At 40.6% G+C, this 21,122-nt stretch overlaps 1 protein-coding gene across 3 annotated transcripts in view; it reads right to left on the reverse strand.

Annotated features, from left to right (window-relative positions):
* MS3_00010118 (uncharacterized protein) overlaps positions 1 to 20,533 on the reverse strand; it is a 39,610-nt gene extending 19,077 nt beyond the window's left edge. Inside the window, exons 1-12 of one of the 3 annotated variants that reach the window (XM_051218461.1) lie at positions 20,280 to 20,533; positions 20,163 to 20,239; positions 20,004 to 20,126; positions 19,031 to 19,086; positions 12,582 to 12,757; positions 12,393 to 12,426; positions 12,295 to 12,344; positions 12,022 to 12,249; positions 9,072 to 9,123; positions 2,513 to 2,770; positions 1,966 to 2,331; positions 1,347 to 1,855 (exon numbers count right to left, since the gene is read on the reverse strand). In XM_051218461.1, coding sequence (XP_051073928.1) covers positions 1,347 to 1,855; positions 1,966 to 2,331; positions 2,513 to 2,770; positions 9,072 to 9,123; positions 12,022 to 12,249; positions 12,295 to 12,344; positions 12,393 to 12,426; positions 12,582 to 12,757; positions 19,031 to 19,086; positions 20,004 to 20,126; positions 20,163 to 20,239; positions 20,280 to 20,324 — 1,974 coding nt within the window. In that variant the 5' untranslated portion in view covers positions 20,325 to 20,533. Of the gene's footprint in view, positions 1 to 1,346; positions 1,856 to 1,965; positions 2,332 to 2,512; positions 2,771 to 9,071; positions 9,124 to 12,021; positions 12,427 to 12,581; positions 12,758 to 19,030; positions 19,087 to 20,003; positions 20,127 to 20,162; positions 20,240 to 20,279 lie in introns of all 3 variants that reach the window. The other 2 variants (XM_051218460.1, XM_051218462.1) reach the window with 2 other exon arrangements.
* Positions 20,534 to 21,122: the final 589 nt, after the last annotated feature.

The raw sequence follows: 21,122 nt of genomic DNA on the forward strand, positions 1-21,122 counted from the left end.
ACAGATGGAGAGCGAATTTGTAGCATTTCACTAGTCTTGAATACTGGTCTCTGATATACAACAGACATTGATATTAAGACTTTTTAAAGATATAGCCAACCCTATCTGTTGTCAGATCTGCGGTATTGTGCGGACATTGGAGGAGGCCAATTTGAATCAGTCGGTCAGCTACAACGTAGAATCAGGCATATATATTGACTGGTCCGGGTTGCCACGCCTCATTAGCACAAGATGAACACCAAATTCATAGTAGTTAATTCAATGGTAGTAATATTTTAAAAAAAGAGTGTATATAATGATATGATACAGGCAGAAAGAATTAGTTCGTAGAAAAAAGGTATAAAGCAATTTTAATCTCACAGTTTAAGGGGAGACACAGAGTGTATACACCGACGGCATTGTGATCGATTCCGACTCATGTCACCCAGAGTTTCTAAATACTGGTTATGATAGTCGTGCGGATGGATATCTCGTCTTCGCCATAGGTGACGTAAGTTGGCAAAAGCCAAACGAGCTTTCTGAATCCTTGCTGAGGTTTCGTCAGACATCAACCCATTAGGGCTGATCAGACTTCCAAGATAAGTTAAGTTGTCAACACGTTCGACTACTTCACTCCCTATCCGACCAGTTTGAATGGTGTACGTGGTTTCAGTATTCGTATTCGGTAGCAGCATTCAACTTTCGACCAGTCAGTGACTCGAGATTGTTAAGATAGGACAGGGTTTCCACCATAGGCCGACTGCTATATAAGTTTAAAAATATGAATACACAAAGTGAGAATGTAAAAGAGTAGATAAGTGACGTAGTATACAAAAAATATAAATGAATGTTATTGAAGCAAGAATAATATTTCCCATATTAATCATCATCCGATTTGTGTGTGGGTTGTGATACTACCCAGGTGCCCAAACCGAAACAGGTGATTTCCTTAGGAGGCCATACCCTGAGCCTTTAACCTAGAGGTTTAATTCATAAGGCAGTGGAGCAACTTTAGATGTAATCCCATGGTAGCCGTATCCACCAACCCGGTTAAAGCGCCGGACAATCACTTATTGTCCTCTCAATTGCGTAAACAACACACCTGCCATGAGAATTTACCTGGCAGTGGTTGTATACGCGTGGCCATGTGACAGTATTTAGAGAGAGAGAGAGAGAACTCTCCCCACCTTCGGTCGTACTAGGGGAATCGGGGAATATATTCTTTATGTAACAAAAAATAATAATGAGATAATATATATGAAAATAAAAGAAATGAAATATATTTTATCACACAGTATATAGCACATCAATATAAGCTACAACTCGAAATACTCATTAAAGAAATAGGATCAGGTTTAGTTTCATACTTTAAGGTCACATTCGACAATAGTACCGTTCTGTCCTCCAATATAAGCCACATTTGTAACCGGGTTTATAGCCATATCAATCACAGCAGTAGCGCAGCCACCAAAAGCATGAAATTCACCTATTTTAATATTACCCTTATCGGATAATGCGCACGTAGATTTGGATTCCGATTTCAAAAGAGGGTAACTCGTGTCAGTTTCAACTTTAGCTCTAAAAGGAAATGAAATTTTCTTGTCATTACACGCTTTTTCATGACTACCGTCATCATCATCTGATGATGATGATGATGACGTCGAACAAGAAGAGGAGATATATGATTTATTCACTTGTTTTGGAGGTGAAATGCGAAGAACAGGGGGTTCGAGTAGTAAGCTTTGAGGGCCGGTAGTTTTAGATGAATCGGATGTGACAGTGTGACTTTTTTCACTTGAATCTATTGATTGCTCTTTGATCTTTGCTGTTGGGTAAATGACTGGCTCACCTTTTATCGGTGGAGATGTGATTTTATCTAAAATAAAGAATGAAAAGCAAACATTTTATTCAGGTCTTTGGGAGAGAGCAAATACACAGAAAGAATTCTTAGTATAATAATAAAGATATTAGGAATAATTAGTATACCTTCGACTGTCATTGGTAAGTCTGCAGTAGGTCTTGTTTGGGATGGGTGTCCTAACGATCCAACATTTTGATTAACTGCTTTAGTGGAAGCCTTAGCTGCTGCTTGCTTTAACATTTGATCAACTTCATCAAAAGTGAACTGCCAGCTGTTTGGTGACTGAAGAGCTTGACGTATTAAAGCTAGACGCTCTAAATCAACACCATTAGAATTTGAACTGGTAGGTATTGGATTAAATGGATCAGATATTGTTTTTTGTGAAGCTGCAGAGGTATGACTTTGAGGAACACAGGAGGCTGTAGGAACGTTTGAAGTAGTTTCAGGGATTGATGGCGAGGATGTGAAAGCATTTTTAGACTGGTTTAATTCTAATTATTAAAAAAACAGATGAACAGATAGAAGTTTTCGTAACATCGGCATAAAAAAGAATAGATAGCAAACAGATCCCATTTTAACTACTCAATAAAACTCACAAACTTCTTATCTATGTAAAGTTCATACACTGACTCATGTTGCTCATATATTGCAAAATAGAAAACCAAAGCTCACCTGGTTGTTGATTGCTTGTTACATCGGACGATAAACTTGAAGGTATACCAATTTGCTGTTTATTTATTGCTTTTGGATTGGGCATAAAATGAGTAGGATGGGATGTTTCAACACCAGGTGTATCCAAAGGAGCTATAGAAGCAACAACTTTTACATGCGATTTTTGAATTGGTAAGGAGACATTTTGTCGTATATCCGTTGGCTCAGAACGAGAAGTGTTCGTGTGACTCTCAATATCAGAGTCCGAATGATTAAGTCCTATTTTAACGAAAGATGAGAGAAACATTTACTAGAAAAAAAACTTAACTATGTGGCTATGTAATTGATTGCAAATGAAGATAAAAAATGAATACTTGATAAAATAATCACTAGGTGAATATGATTAAAATAAGACAATTGGGTAGGCATTATGGAATTTAAAATATGACTCAATTGTAAATACACGTCAATCTTATTGTTAGATTTATGAACTAATTGCATGAACAATATACAGCAAGATTGACAACGAATTAAGTAAAAGTTATGGGGAGAAGATTGCTCAGAAGAAGCATCTGAACGTTAGTAGTTAACATGATAATATAAACTGATGATCGATAGCAAAAGTAATTTGAAACGCTTTACAAATACAAATACTATAATTTTCTTACAAAACACAAGCCATCAGCAACCATTATATTAATGGACACAACACATATCTGTAACACAGAAGATGGATTTTGCTTCTGACGTTATTATGTTGCAAACTTACACAATGTATCGATAACATTGATGTTATATCACAGACACTGAACAAAATGAGTGTGATAATTTAAGAACACCTTCATACAATCAAAGCATAGTTGATCAGAAAGAGTAACGTGATTTTTAAACTCAGGATTTAAGGGAAGACAGAGTGGACGTATCTAGGTCATTTTGGCCGATTCTGAGCCATGTTACCCAAGGTCTGTAACCACCAGTTAAAATAACAACGCGGACCCAACCAGTGTTCTAAATCGACCAACATGGCTCAGATAAGTGGTTTATGACTTCATGGATTTATACGACCTTTTACCTTTTGTTTTAATTGTCCCCTCAACCTACAACAGAAAACGTAAAACCAGAAAACTAGGGCGAGTAATAGGAAAGTAAGACAATCTGTACTAGTAATTCATGCTGAGGGAAGTTTTATCATTTAGACAACTGTTAGTTGCAATGAATTCATATCAAAAACCACCAGATCAAATCCACATTTGCCAATACTGTTATATGGAACTGTGATAGGCGGATGGAATATACAACAGAACAATTTGTGATAGATATAAATTTTTGTGACTAAGATACTGAACATCCGTTTTATTTAAGAATCAAACTTATTAAAGTTATATTCTGAGCGACAAATAGTTCAGATGGTCATAATCTAAATAAAAGACATCAAGCGAACAGAGATAGAGAAATAACACTAGAGAGCGGTGGCTCAATAGGTAAAGCATTCGACTTTCAGATACTAAGCCACAGGTTCGAACCTAGCTTGACCTAATTGGTATGGGCAAATAAATAGTATCGATAGACTTCACACTTAGAATATCCCGACCGAAGCTCCTACCTTGACGCGGTGGTCGGGCTTGCCTATCGTGATGACCCAACCGAGCTATATTGGCTGGAACATATGTTCCTGTAGGTTCTACCATGCCAGGCAGGTCGATTGGTGAACGGTAAGACTAAAAGCAGCAACTCAAGGTCTGAGGGCGAAGTCATAATGCTGACTGTGGAGAGGTGTGACAGCAGTAAGGTGTTTCCCTCGGACAACCAGCATCTGCAGCGATGCTGCCTTCCCACAAGGAAGGAAGGGATTGGAAAAGGTCGACCCTAAAAATGTCACACCTCACCTTACCTCACGGATTTCCGTCTCCGGCGGTAAGGCCCTTTGAAGAACGGAGCTAACACGTCAAAAACCTTCCACAAAAAGGCCGTGTGCGACCGGCCTCAAGCAGTTGTCCCTTGGGCTCTGCGGTCACGCTCCCAGGTCGTCAAGACCAACACTAATCCAATTTCCTTTTCAGGTTCCTCAAGAAATACCCTTCCACGGTGTGGGCAGCCGGGAAGTGACATCAGCCCTCATACCCGTAACAGCACACGAGACCAAGTTGGTCAGATTCAAATCCTTCCTACACCTCCTAATACCTCTCTTATCTCCCCGACTAACCCTCCTCACGTCTCTTTATCATCTCGCACCGCTAGGGCGAACGATTCGAGTACGTGGAACCCCATTCCTGGTCTCCTGAAACCACGCTCTAAACTATACGTAGGAGCTTTTAACGTACGAACACTTTGCCAAATAGGACAGCAGGCTTCCTTAGCTAAAACTTTAGAATCTCGCGCCATCGATGTGTGCTGCGTCTTCGAAACGCGCATACAGGATCCAAGTAGCGTCATTCATTTGACCTCACCATACCAAAATAAAGAACCAACTCGATTTACGCTTCGTGTATCTGGAAGCCCTGATTCTGCTACCCGTGGCCTCGCCGGCGTAGGTATAGCATTGAGTCCTAGGGCAGAACTAGCTCTCTTAGAGTGGATCCCAGTAGACAGTCGTTTGTGCGCTGTCCGACTGAACGGAACAGTAAGAATCCGAAAAGATAGGGACACTCGTCGTTGCCTCTTCGTCGTCTCTGCCTATTCTCCCACTGACTGCAGCTCAGATGATGTAAAAGATGAGTTTTACAGAAAGCTTTCGGACCTTCTCCGAAAAGCTAGGCGCTCTGATGTAGTAATAGTGGCCGGTGACTTTAATGCTCAAGTAGGTAAACTAAGCGATAGGGAAAGACACCTAAGTGGATCTTATGATGTCGTGGCTCAAAGAACAGATAATGGCTACCATCTGTTGCAGCTATGCTCAGATAACCGCCTGTTCCTTGCAAATACTAACTATAAGCATAAGGAAAAACATCTTTCAACATGGCGATCCCCTAATTCTTCTCAACGTTGGACCCAAATAGATCACATCGCTATCAGCCACCGATGGAGGGGCTCGATAGAAGACTGTCGCTCATTCTGGAGCACATGCTTAGATTCAGATCATGCTCTAGTACGAGCGCGTATTTGCCTGCGTCTTACTGGATGTAGGAAAACACTAAAAGGAAACCTCTTAGGGGCCTACTTAATGATAGTCAAGCTAAGAGTATATTTCAGGAACAACTAGGAAAACAGTTAGGCAGCCATGTATGTGATGCCCACCCCGATGCAGCATGGAACGATATCCGAAAAGCTGTGGAAACAGCAGTGATATCTGCTAGTAAGGTAAACCGTAAAGTTAAGGAGAAACACTGGATCTCAGCAGCAACTATCGCGCTGATAGATGCTCGGAAACTCAATCCACCTGACTCTGAACATAATGAAGAGCGGAGTCAGCTTAAGCACAAGCTGACAAGAAGTCTACGCAATGATCGTAAACAGTGGTGGGTAGCGAAAGCAAGAGAGATGGAAAAGGCAGCGGCAATAAGTAATAGCAGACAATTGTTCAGACTCGTTAAGGAAACCGGAATTAGGAACCCGACCGTTAGCGTAACAATCTCAGAGAAAGATGGACATATTATTCATTCTCAATCCAGGAGATTGGATCGATGGGCAGAACACTTTAGGGATCAGTTCAACTGGCCTTCAGCCACACTTCGGTTTCCCACGATCTCTAGTCAACCTGAATGGCAAGTTAATTTAGGTCCTCCGTCCCTTTACGAAGTTGAAAAAGCCATAGGAAATCTGAAACGAGGGAGAGCAGCAGGCCCTGACAGGTTTACTCCTGAGATTCTTAAGGATGGTGGTCCAGTATAAGCAATGAGATTAACCGAGGTCTTAGGTAGAATTTGGGAACTGAACGTAATCCCAGCTGACTGGTCTCAATCACTGATTGTGCCAGTCTATAAGAAAGGACAAAAGTCCTCTTGTGACAATCACAGAGGAATCAGTTTGACTAATATAGTGTCTAAAATGTTAGCTTCAATAATACTTCGACGCCTAACCAAAGCTCGTGAAGAACAGACTAGAGAAAATCAGGCTGGTTTTCGACCTGGACGTGGTTGTATAGATCAGATATTCACACTTTGTCAGGTTCTAGAACACAGACACACATTCAGACGCCCCACAATGGTAGTATTTCTCGACCTTAAGGCGGCATTCGACTCTGTTTATCGTAAGGTTCTATGGCAGTGTTTGTCACTGAAAGGAGTACCAAAGAAGCGCATTAACCTTATACAGGCTCTCTACTCGAACACAACTGGTAGAGTGAGAGCTTATGGCGAACTGTCATCAGAATTGATTGCCTCAAGTGGTGTTCGTCAGGGCTGTCCACTCTCTCCATTTTTGTTCAACTTTGTCGTTGACGTACTTTTAGTAATAACACTTTCCTCGTCTAGATTTCCAGGGATTGAACTTCTACCGGGAGACTCACTTGTTGACCTAAAATATGCCGGTGATATAGTTCTATTTGGTGAAGACACTGACAAAATGCAGTCTTCTGACCACTCTAAGCAACAATGCAAGCATGTTCGGCAGGCGATTCTCCCCTCGAAATGCAAAATGTTGCTTCAGGATTGGGTTACATCGACACCTAAACTAGTGATAGGGAGTGAAGTAGTTGAGTGTGTCGACCGCTTCACTTATCTTGGAAGTCTCATCAGCTCTTGTGGTCTGGTGTGTGACGAAATCTCAGCACGGATACAGAAGGCTCGACTAGCTTTTGACAACTTGCGTCATTTATGGCGTAGGCGAGATATCCGTCTATCAACCAAAGGACATGTTTACTGCGCAGCAGTTCGTTCCGTCCTACTTTATGGCAGTGAAACATGGCCGGTAAGAGTAGAGGATATCCGTAGGCTACTAGTATTTGATCATAGGTGTCTTCGAAATATTGCTCGCATATCCTGGGACCATCGAGTAAGTAATGCAGTTGTTAGGAAACGGGTACTAGGTGAAGATAGCAAATCAATTGATGACGTAGTGAAACTTCATCAGTTGAGATGGCTGGGACACGTGTCACGTATGCCCAACCACCGACTGCCTCGATGTGCGATGTTTTGTTGTATAGGAGTAGATTGTAAGAAAGCTAGGGGCGGCCAGACTAAAACATGGCACAAGTCCATGAAATCACTGACAAGTGGACTGAATCATATTGCTAGGTGTAGACTACCTTGTTGGGGACCGTGAGATGATAGCAACCGATGGTGAGAGACCCTGAATGACATGGCTCAAAATCATTTGCAATGGCGCAGGTGCATCCACTCTTCGTGTTCTCCCAAATTTTAATCTTCTGAATTCTTTATGTCCCTTTTTCCCTCTTTCCAAATTTATTTCGCTGGGTTATACTCCTTGAATAACATCTCCAAACCGTAATCTTCCCGATTACTGCTTATACTCTTGCTACCGCTACCACTACGGGATTTGAATCGACAACTGCATCTCTGTGCTAATGTGGTGTGGCAACTCGAACTGATGTACGTACGTACGAAGTTCTACGTTGTTACTGACTGACTGACACTTAGAATATGGCTTGAAGTCAAGTACACAAATCTGTACTTGGTAAGAATGATAATAAAAAGCGTAAACAAATGTAGGTACGAGAAGATATCCATAATAAGGAAAAATATAAGTAGTACATGTGACAAATATAATCGATTCTTAATTGTCTCTCAACATAACTGACAATCTATTTCCTCCAACTCTATAGGCCGTCACAATTTAATCTGAACTTAAAAAGACCTTAGAAAAGAGTAGACAACTCCATCATATTTCTTCGACGTCTATAACAGCATGTCGATGGACCCAATAAAGAATTCCAGGGACTTGGTGACTGGTCAAAGACAACAACAAAGTTTACCAATCATTATCTAATAAATATTTTTCACGCAAAACCCCTAACACTGAATTACTACATATCCCTCATGGTTAAACATATCTAGGAAATCAGTGACGGTAATGTTACAGATGAGATTTTTCGATGATCCGACGAACGAATCGTCGATTGTTAAGATCAACGTATAGAATGTTAAGTGACAGATAAACACAAAGGTATAATGTAGCAAAATGATCGCTATTCACGAAAATGAATTATTGATTTAAGCCCCTGAATGATCAGAAATCAAAGACAAGATCACTAACTAGATGAATCGCCTTTCAATAAATAAAGTGACGTGTTTATGTACAGAATAAACATGATAAACACCATAAGTTATTGGAGGTAAGTCACTCATTCACCATTTAATTAAGATCGGACTGTTAGGTCTAATCTTTGGGTATCGAATCAGATGTGCACTATTAAGATAATATATAAATTCATGGCACATCGTAGAAGGACTATGCACTAACTGATAAATAATACATTAATGATGTACTCCAACTAAAACGGCACCGTTATTGCTTTTGCTTGAGCAATTCTTAAAGAAGTGAGACAATCGATAAAAATAAGTATTACTAAGAAACTGTCATTTTGCTTGTTAAAGCATAAAAACGATTGGCTTATTCCACGGAACCAGATATGCGCTTCAATGAATTAGCAATATGTTCATCCTCAAAAAAATCCAAAACATACCTCGTAGTAGATTGGATCGTTCCTGTTTCAACTCACGCCTTTTAGCTTTGACCTAGATTAAAATATAAAAACTTGGATTAAGGGCAAGGAAATAGATATATAAAATAATTGGAATATTGCCATATGTAGTTATAAGCAGACAATCGCTCAAGGCCAGTGAACCTTCAATCATATTCATATCATAAATTATTGCTGAACTTAACTAACACCACTTATTTTCCACAACACAATAGCCTTCTCGCCACATTGTTTTTCTCTACGATTTCCTTTCATGTTCCATACCGAAACCGAGGATAAATATAGAAAAGTAGAATCAGTCAGTCAGTAACAACGTAGAACTTCGTACGTACGTACATCAGTTCGAGTTGCCACACCACATTAGCACAGAGATGCAGTTGTCGATTCAAATCCCGTAGTGGTAGCGGTAGCAAGAGTATAAGCAGTAATCGGGAAGATTACGGTTTGGAGATGTTATTCAAGGAGTATAACCCAGCGAAATAAATTTGGAAAGAGGGAAAAAGGGACATAAAGAATTCAGAAGATTAAAATTTGGGAGAACACGAAGAGTGGATGCACCTGCGCCATTGCAAATGATTTTGAGCCATGTCATTCAGGGTCTCTCACCATCGGTTGCTATCATCTCACGGTCCCCAACAAGGTAGTCTACACCTAGCAATATGATTCAGTCCACTTGTCAGTGATTTCATGGACTTGTGCCATGTTTTAGTCTGGCCGCCCCTAGCTTTCTTACAATCTACTCCTATACAACAAAACATCGCACATCGAGGCAGTCGGTGGTTGGGCATACGTGACACGTGTCCCAGCCATCTCAACTGATGAAGTTTCACTACGTCATCAATTGATTTGCTATCTTCACCTAGTACCCGTTTCCTAACAACTGCATTACTTACTCGATGGTCCCAGGATATGCGAGCAATATTTCGAAGACACCTATGATCAAATACTAGTAGCCTACGGATATCCTCTACTCTTACCGGCCATGTTTCACTGCCATAAAGTAGGACGGAACGAACTGCTGCGCAGTAAACACGTCCTTTGGTTGATAGACGGATATCTCGCCTACGCCATAAATGACGCAAGTTGTCAAAAGCTAGTCGAGCCTTCTGTATCCGTGCTGAGATTTCGTCACACACCAGACCACAAGAGCTGATGAGACTTCCAAGATAAGTGAAGCGGTCGACACACTCAACTACTTCACTCCCTATCACTAGTTTAGGTGTCGATGTAACCCAATCCTGAAGCAACATTTTGCATTTCGAGGGGGAGAATCGCCTGCCGAACATGCTTGCATTGTTGCTTAGAGTGGTCAGAAGACTGCATTTTGTCAGTGTCTTCACCAAATAGAACTATATCACCGGCATATTTTAGGTCAACAAGTGAGTCTCCCGGTAGAAGTTCAATCCCTGGAAATCTAGACGAGGAAAGTGTTATTACTAAAAGTACGTCAACGACAAAGTCGAGAAATACTACCATTGTGGGGCGTCTGAATGTGTGTCTGTGTTCTAGAACCTGACGTAGTGTGAATATCTGATCTATACAACCACGTCCAGGTCGAAAACCAGCCTGATTTTCTCTAGTCTGTTCTTCACGAGCTTTGGTTAGGCGTCGAAGTATTATTGAAGCTAACATTTTAGACACTATATTAGTCAAACTGGTTCCTCTATGATTGTCACAAGAGGACTTTTGTCCTTTCTTATAGACTGACACAATCAGTGATTGAGACCAGTCAGATGGGATTACGTCCAGTTCCCAAATTCTACCTAAGACCTCAGTCAATCTCACTGCTAATATTGGACCACCATCCTTAAAAATTTCAGGAATAGAAGCGTTACATAAATTAAGTTGTGATGAAACCAATGTAGTGATAAACAAAATGAAATGAATATAACATAGGGTTTTAGAAAACCTTCGTACATTACAATTAGTGGTCTTTTCATCTGATATCTTTGTTAAAGTCAAGATTAGACCATCTTTATATGGGAAAAAAGATAATTGACTTAGTAATATCGTCTTTTTTTAATAACTTTAATAAAATACCATTATATATAGCGATCAATAAACGTATGAACATAGAGCTAAAAAACAACTTGGATATTACGAGCTGAACCTAGTAAAAGTTACGTTCAAGTTTATCTATTTATTTTCAATTCAAATATAAGCGACGGATTTTTTAGCAGTTATAATTCATAAACAAGTATAATTTTAAATCTTCAGAAGAAACCACGGAAATACTGAAGAGCGATAAATTTATTTAGGTGTGAAATGAAAAAAAAACATCTCGCATTTATAGTTAGCCTTTCCATAATATAGATAGCCAGTAAACTTTGACCGGAAAATCTCTCCCTAAGATGATACAATTGAAGTGTGAAAGTAGTTAGATACCAATTTTGAGAAATCCCAAAATATTCTCATATTAAAAGTATTATACACCCGCGTCGTGAAAAATAATAAAACTGAGCGACCAGATAAAAGAGTCTGAGTTCCTCAAAGTACTTTTATCATCTGAATTAAACTCTGAAGATAATAATACTAAATGAAGCGTTGATGTGTTCTGTTTACCTAAAAGCATTTAGAGGAAGAAATATCACATAAGGGAGATAGTTTGTGTGACAATACCTCTGTTGAATTTAATTTTAAGATCCTATTCACAGTAGAACCGATTACAATTCAGATTTCATTTCTGTGAATTATAAAGTCGAGACTCCAACTGCTGAAACAATGAGAATAGGTATTTTATAGTGCAACAGTAGGAGACAGTTGTCCTGTTTTACTACGGAAAAATTAGACAGTTAGTTTACACATTATCTGTAAAATTACACAAAAAACACGATTGTACAGAAGCAAATGATCTGGAGCCAGAATGAGATACAAACTGTAGCTAAGATACAAAATAAAAAACTTTTGTAAGATATATGCAACTGACACTCACCAAATTTAACTCAGTTTCAACAGTCTGTAATTTTTCCTCCAGTTCATCTTGTTTGATTTTAAGTGATTGAAGTTCTTGAGAAATTAATAAAGCTTTCTCCATACACTGGAGTTCTCCACATTTCTTTGTGTTTTCGCTTACAGGCTGAATTGTAATTGGTTTTGGAGAAGTTGATGGGCACGTAACTATTTTAGGGTAAACAGGGGAATAATTCTCCCGTTCAGATTTCTTTTTTTTAGGGTCACAACGGTTTGAACTAGTAGATTTACTTACTTTACAGCGTAGCTCATTAGTTAACCGCTTTGATATACTTTGATGTTTACCTTTAGAGTTAATAATGGTTATCTTTTGAATTTGCTTCTCTTGCTTACGTGTATTTACCGAATCTTTATCAATAGTTTCTAACTGAAACGAGAAAACAGATATGACAAAAATGACCTAAACACAACAAGAATTCAACTTGAATCAGAAATTGTCATTACTTTGTTATAAATATACGCAACGGAAATTATAAGTGAGTGCAGTTGCCACTTAACAATTACACTAAGGAAATTACTTACAATGTTTAGCATCATCCCACCTTCATGACTAGAAGTATTTGAAATTCTTGGTTTCTTAGATAACTGAGTGGAAGAAATATTTCGATTACACTTGTTATGTGATGATTGGAAGGTATCAGATGAACGTTTCCCATTGCGTGTACGAAGACCATTGCTGACTGCGTCAGATTTCTGACCTGATTAAAGGAAAAGTATCGTAGAAATTTAGAAAATTACAGTTTTAAAGACTTAGGTCTTAAAATAGATCTGCAATTGGTTATAATCAAAGTACAACATAGCAAAAATGTCCCTACTGAAGCTCAGGATTTAGGGAAAGAAATTGAATGCTTCTGTTCCACTGAAATCGATTCTGACTAACATCAACTAACATGTGACAGTTATATATAGTGATGGGAAATAAACTAGTTCACGATAAAAGTTAAAATTTGCAGGTGTGTATTTGTACTCATTCTTTTTTGAATTATGACTTGTGTGAAAATAGTGACATTTGAGGCTCTTAAACCGTAGTATGCACTTCGCCAAGGAGATCGTGCTTAGAGCCATCGACCTAAAATCAGAATCGACAAGTTGATAGACCTACATCAGATATACCCCTTTTTGAACTAATTCACCATGTACTTAGATCTGAGTCACGCTTCCCACATGAAAGCTAATGATACTACTCGGTTGCCTAAATTGAAGTAGGTGGGGCCGATTTTTAACCTGGAACATACTGACTGAAGGTTAAGCGCACTTACAATTTTTATTTATCTAAACACATAAACATTGTTACAAGGAGGCATCAAATACATGCACCACATAAATCATTCGATTTGTGTGAGTGCTGGAATACTGCCGGGATACCCAAACCGAGACAGGTGGTTTTCTTAAGAGGCCACACTTCGAGCCTTTAACCTAGAGGTCTAATTCATAAGGCAGTGGGGTAACTTTAGAAGATGTAGCCTCATAGTAGCCGATGACCAACAAAAGTTTCATATCCTTTTTGTCCCCTCAGGATCCTGGAGCCCATGTACACCATTGGTTTGTGAACAGGGTTTCCCGACTCCGCTAAGTGAATCCTCCGAAACTCATAACCATTTCTCCCCGCGGTGACCAGCGAACTAGATGGGTTTTATGCCACTTGTATCTCTAGAATCCTGGAACCAAAGATGATGGCAGTTGACGAAACTGAGGCGCCTATGAACTGGGTTACACATAGGCAACAGACGTCTACTTCACTGCGCGATACTGAATAGAGTAGGGGTAGGTTAGAAGAGAATTGGGTGATGCTAAATCAGTGCTATATTAGTCCACAAAGCCACTGACTGGTGGTACCAACCGTGAGTCCTAGGGCAGAACTAGCTCTCTTAAACTGGATCCCAGTAGACAGTCGTTTGTGCTGCTACCTTGACGCGGTGGTCGGGCTTGCCTATCGTGATGACCCAACCGAGCTATATTGGCTGGAACATATGTTCCTGTAGGTTCTACCATGCCAGGCAGGTCGATTGGTGAACGGTAAGACTAAAAGCAGCAACTCAAGGTCTGAGGGCGAAGTCATAATGCTGACTGTGGAGAGGTGTGACAGCAGTAAGGTGTTTCCCTCGGACAACCAGCATCTGCAGCGATGCTGCCTTCCCACAAGGAAGGAAGGGATTGGAAAAGGTCGACCCTAAAAATGTCACACCTCACCTTACCTCACGGATTTCCGTCTCCGGCGGTAAGGCCCTTTGAAGAACGGAGCTAACACGTCAAAAACCTTCCACAAAAAGGCCGTGTGCGACCGGCCTCAAGCAGTTGTCCCTTGGGCTCTGCGGTCACGCTCCCAGGTCGTCAAGACCAACACTAATCCAATTTCCTTTTCAGGTTCCTCAAGAAATACCCTTCCACGGTGTGGGCAGCCGGGAAGTGACATCAGCCCTCATACCCGTAACAGCACACGAGACCAAGTTGGTCAGATTCAAATCCTTCCTACACCTCCTAATACCTCTCTTATCTCCCCGACTAACCCTCCTCACGTCTCTTTATCATCTCGCACCGCTAGGGCGAACGATTCGAGTACGTGGAACCCCATTCCTGGTCTCCTGAAACCACGCTCTAAACTATACGTAGGAGCTTTTAACGTACGAACACTTTGCCAAATAGGACAGCAGGCTTCCTTAGCTAAAACTTTAGAATCTCGCGCCATCGATGTGTGCTGCGTCTTCGAAACGCGCATACAGGATCCAAGTAGCGTCATTCATTTGACCTCACCATACCAAAATAAAGAACCAACTCGATTTACGCTTCGTGTATCTGGAAGCCCTGATTCTGCTACCCGTGGCCTCGCCGGCGTAGGTATAGCATTGAGTCCTAGGGCAGAACTAGCTCTCTTAGAGTGGATCCCAGTAGACAGTCGTTTGTGCGCTGTCCGACTGAACGGAACAGTAAGAATCCGAAAAGATAGGGACACTCGTCGTTGCCTCTTCGTCGTCTCTGCCTATTCTCCCACTGACTGCAGCTCAGATGATGTAAAAGATGAGTTTTACAGAAAGCTTTCGGACCTTCTCCGAAAAGCTAGGCGCTCTGATGTAGTAATAGTGGCCGGTGACTTTAATGCTCAAGTAGGTAAACTAAGCGATAGGGAAAGACACCTAAGTGGATCTTATGATGTCGTGGCTCAAAGAACAGATAATGGCTACCGTCTGTTGCAGCTATGCTCAGATAACCGCCTGTTCCTTGCAAATACTAACTATAAGCATAAGGAAAAACATCTTTCAACATGGCGATCCCCTAATTCTTCTCAACGTTGGACCCAAATAGATCACATCGCTATCAGCCACCGATGGAGGGGCTCGATAGAAGACTGTCGCTCATTCTGGAGCACATGCTTAGATTCAGATCATGCTCTAGTACGAGCGCGTATTTGCCTGCGTCTTACTGGATGTAGGAAAACACTAAAAGGAAACCTCTTAGGGGCCTACTTAATGATAGTCAAGCTAAGAGTATATTTCAGGAACAACTAGGAAAACAGTTAGGCAGCCATGTATGTGATGCCCACCCCGATGCAGCATGGAACGATATCCGAAAAGCTGTGGAAACAGCAGTGATATCTGCTAGTAAGGTAAACCGTAAAGTTAAGGAGAAACACTGGATCTCAGCAGCAACTATCGCGCTGATAGATGCTCGGAAACTCAATCCACCTGACTCTGAACATAATGAAGAGCGGAGTCAGCTTAAGCACAAGCTGACAAGAAGTCTACGCAATGATCGTAAACAGTGGTGGGTAGCGAAAGCAAGAGAGATGGAAAAGGCAGCGGCAATAAGTAATAGCAGACAATTGTTCAGACTCGTTAAGGAAACCGGAATTAGGAACCCGACCGTTAGCGTAACAATCTCAGAGAAAGATGGACATATTATTCATTCTCAATCCAGGAGATTGGATCGATGGGCAGAACACTTTAGGGATCAGTTCAACTGGCCTTCAGCCACACTTCGGTTTCCCACGATCTCTAGTCAACCTGAATGGCAAGTTAATTTAGGTCCTCCGTCCCTTTACGAAGTTGAAAAAGCCATAGGAAATCTGAAACGAGGGAGAGCAGCAGGCCCTGACAGGTTTACTCCTGAGATTCTTAAGGATGGTGGTCCAGTATAAGCAATGAGATTAACCGAGGTCTTAGGTAGAATTTGGGAACTGAACGTAATCCCAGCTGACTGGTCTCAATCACTGATTGTGCCAGTCTATAAGAAAGGACAAAAGTCCTCTTGTGACAATCACAGAGGAATCAGTTTGACTAATATAGTGTCTAAAATGTTAGCTTCAATAATACTTCGACGCCTAACCAAAGCTCGTGAAGAACAGACTAGAGAAAATCAGGCTGGTTTTCGACCTGGACGTGGTTGTATAGATCAGATATTCACACTTTGTCAGGTTCTAGAACACAGACACACATTCAGACGCCCCACAATGGTAGTATTTCTCGACCTTAAGGCGGCATTCGACTCTGTTTATCGTAAGGTTCTATGGCAGTGTTTGTCACTGAAAGGAGTACCAAAGAAGCGCATTAACCTTATACAGGCTCTCTACTCGAACACAACTGGTAGAGTGAGAGCTTATGGCGAACTGTCATCAGAATTGATTGCCTCAAGTGGTGTTCGTCAGGGCTGTCCACTCTCTCCATTTTTGTTCAACTTTGTCGTTGACGTACTTTTAGTAATAACACTTTCCTCGTCTAGATTTCCAGGGATTGAACTTCTACCGGGAGACTCACTTGTTGACCTAAAATATGCCGGTGATATAGTTCTATTTGGTGAAGACACTGACAAAATGCAGTCTTCTGACCACTCTAAGCAACAATGCAAGCATGTTCGGCAGGCGATTCTCCCCTCGAAATGCAAAATGTTGCTTCAGGATTGGGTTACATCGACACCTAAACTAGTGATAGGGAGTGAAGTAGTTGAGTGTGTCGACCGCTTCACTTATCTTGGAAGTCTCATCAGCTCTTGTGGTCTGGTGTGTGACGAAATCTCAGCACGGATACAGAAGGCTCGACTAGCTTTTGACAACTTGCGTCATTTATGGCGTAGGCGAGATATCCGTCTATCAACCAAAGGACATGTTTACTGCGCAGCAGTTCGTTCCGTCCTACTTTATGGCAGTGAAACATGGCCGGTAAGAGTAGAGGATATCCGTAGGCTACTAGTATTTGATCATAGGTGTCTTCGAAATATTGCTCGCATATCCTGGGACCATCGAGTAAGTAATGCAGTTGTTAGGAAACGGGTACTAGGTGAAGATAGCAAATCAATTGATGACGTAGTGAAACTTCATCAGTTGAGATGGCTGGGATACGTGTCACGTATGCCCAACCACCGACTGCCTCAATGTGCGATGTTTTGTTGTATAGGAGTAGATTGTAAGAAAGCTAGGGGCGGCCAGACTAAAACATGGCACAAGTCCATGAAATCACTGACAAGTGGACTGAATCATATTGCTAGGTGTAGACTACCTTGTTGGGGACCGTGAGATGATAGCAACCGATGGTGAGAGACCCTGAATGACATGGCTCAAAATCGTTTGCAATGGCGCAGGTGCATCCACTCTTCGTGTTCTCCCAAATTTTAATCTTCTGAATTCTTTATGTCCCTTTTTCCCTCTTTCCAAATTTATTTCGCTGGGTTATACTCCTTGAATAACATCTCCAAACCGTAATCTTCCCGATTACTGCTTATACTCTTGCTACCGCTACCACTACGGGATTTGAATCGACAACTGCATCTCTGTGCTAATGTGGTGTGGTAACTCGAACTGATGTACGCACGTACGAAGTTCTACGTTGTTACTGACTGACTGACCAACCGTTTTGGGCTCGGATGATAATCCTAACCAAATGGTTGGAGGACTGGTGTGGGAATGGAAATATAATCATTTTTATCATTTATATTGAGGTGTGATATTATTTCCAACTTTTGTTGCGCAAACGCCGGGCCTGTATTTGAGTGATATTTTATATGCTTGGTCGTTTCTGTTATTACTGATACAACCATTATTCCGACTGCTTTAGTATTCATGTCGATTTTATTTCGCTATGGCGATATGGTGTCCCAACTTATGTCGATGCACATCTGTGCAAAGAATTGTATTGGATGCCCCTAAATGCCCTGGTACGGTCGGGGGTGGGGAGAGTCCGCTCGCCCTCTCGAAATGCTTTCACATGGCCACGCGTATACAACCACTGCCAGAATAGTCCTACTCACTTCCTTCTCATGGCGGGTGTGTTGTTTACGCAATTGAGAGAACGAGAAGTGAATGTCCGGCGCTTTAATTGGATTCGTGGATACAAAGGATCCACCTAGAGAAGTTATAAAACCCTGATTCCAAACCAGTCGTGTACATGGGCTTCAGGATCCTAAGGGAACAAATGGCGTATGAACCAATCGTTGGCCACCGGTAACCATGGGACTGCATCTTCCGACGTTGCTTCACGGCCTTGTGGATCAGACCCATAGGTCGAAGACTTCGGGAGTGGCCCCCTAGGAAAACCACCCGCTTCGGTTTGGGCACCCTGGCAGTATCATAGCTCACATACAAATCACGTGATTTGTGTGGCCCATATGTCTTCTGTTCCCCTTTGTACCAATATTTATTCGTTAAAATAAATAAATTGTATTGGATAGGGTTAAATGAGTACAGCTTTGTTCATTTCCGGTATAGGATCAAGGTTTACCGACCTGTCAAGTTGGATAATCTAAATTTACCCAACATAGATGCTAAATATCTATTCTTACCACCTGACCTCTATGGAAAAGCCGATTTGGATGCAATAAGTACAAATGTACCATGGTATTTTTAGATAAAGCAACTGCGAGACCCTTGGTAGAAATATGGTGTAACGGAAAATTTTGTTATCATTTCTAAACATGAGGTATAAACATTACGAAACGTTAAGCAATTATATAATAAAGATAAAATTAACTAACATAAACAAACCTACATGTTTTAGGTTCGCGGCCAGACTGAAGTGGTTCTTGTAACAACACAGTCTGGGGGCTATAAAATAGCATACAAGCAGTATCAATTAGATAGTCAAAACAAGTTAATTTAAATCTGAGTACATTGATATAGATAACAATGATGCTCAATCGTAAAGAAAACGCGAATCTAAAATTCATTGGGTATTGTTGCAGAATTCCAAACGGCAATCACAAGCGGTTTCGAAGTCGTCGGTTACAAAATAGCTACTAACATTCTAGTTCCCTTTACTCACGATATATAAGTCAATTTTGATATTCTTGACCACTGGAAAATGATATTCGAAGTTACTATGTAGGGGTATCATTGCTTTTATTATGGCTGGAATAATATAGGTCTTGTAAGTATCTGCTCTCACGTAACAAACGACACTCCAACCCCAAATTTGTAGTATATCCCAGACAACTCATGTAACAGCAACTTCTATCGGGCAAAATCTTTTCAGCCAGGATGGCGCCTAGAACATTATCGTTACAAATAACAGCAATATTTACTGAACCTCATGAGAACATTTTCATGTGAAGCTCAACAAGGCTCAATTCCCGAAGATACACTATTTAGAATTCTAGTAACTGGTCATGATTTATTGTTGATTGACTCAGTGGCTATGCAAAATACTATCGTAATCATGATATTTGTTGTATGCTCCTAATACCAAACCACAATCATTCACACTACAGCAAAGTCCCTCCAAACGCCAGTCTCTGTGAGTGAATTTTTCACTACAGTGAGGACATATCTCATATAAGTAGTGGGTACTATATAAATAAAGTCCGCAAAATTCCATTCATCGGTAACTACATACCCACCCTTGAAAAGATTATTCGTAAAAGCACACTGTAACTACCCACCAATTCCCTCAAAAACTGAATTCTAAAAAACAACGACAATTAAAAAAAGAGAACTATTGGTGCTTGATAAAGAGTAGAACTCACTCAATTCCATAAAATTCATAGAAAGATTTCAAATTCATTTGATGACGAGAGCTCTTAGTGTGGTTGATCCAGCACTTCAGGCCCTGTATGTTTCCACAATGGCATATAGAACAAAAGTGAGACCTAAACTTATATAAGACTAAATTTATATTAACGTACGGTTGCCGTCCATAATTGAATTCATTTTCCTCAAACTTTTTGTGGTGTTTTTCACTAATATCATGTTCATAACTTTCCTGTTAAATATTAGTATCGACCAGAATAATTTTCGTGTACCTGTTCTGTTTTAAACGAAATACTGCAAAGCTCACAGACGTACATAACTAGTACCAAGCAGTTTCAAAGCCCCGCTTGTCACATTTGGAACCGAAACTTGTCTGGAAAATTATCAGTTCTTGTGAATGATTTTGAACGGAATTGATCAGTAGAAATACTTGAATGTACTTTTGGTTATGATGTTCAGGTTTACGAGTTATTTTTTTCTGACAAAAATTAGAGAGCCAGTTGGAGCTCGACCTCAAATGAGAGATGATAAGAGTTATAAACACAGTTACGTACTACGTCTCAACTGAAACACATCGCGTAACAAAAAAGTGGAAAGCATCACTTGTTAGAACAGAGGCCAAAAAGTAACTTGGTGTCTGAATAAAATGGTTTTCAAATTCCTGAACAACCACATAAGTTCACAAAATAAATAGTTTGGGAACTCATCTACTCAGATGCTGACTATATTAGTCTTATGCAATAAACCTAAGCTAAAGTCTCCCAATCACCAAACAAAAGCCTCACACGACACGAAACAAAACCATAAATTCCTGTAATATTTTTACTCTTTTTCTTAATCTTCATCACGGTCGCAGAGAATTCAATACTCTCCAGAGAAGTAAGTCATAAAAAGTAACTGCTTCTAGACCACAGGAAGCAAGTAAACTTAATTAGCGCTCTTTCCAAGCCAACCATGATGGATCGCTTAGAAATAGCAGGGAACCATGTATTTCTGAACTTCGAACCATGCATTGCAACAAACCTTCATGAATATTCCACTGCTGCCACGCGATAATGGCAAACATACTCGGTAGATATAGCCGCCTGTTATAAATTACTGACATGATTGTGAAC

The sequence above is a fragment of the Schistosoma haematobium genome, chromosome 1 (assembly GCF_000699445.3).
Source record: "Schistosoma haematobium chromosome 1, whole genome shotgun sequence".
NCBI classification, from domain to species: Eukaryota; Metazoa; Platyhelminthes; class Trematoda; order Strigeidida; family Schistosomatidae; genus Schistosoma; species Schistosoma haematobium.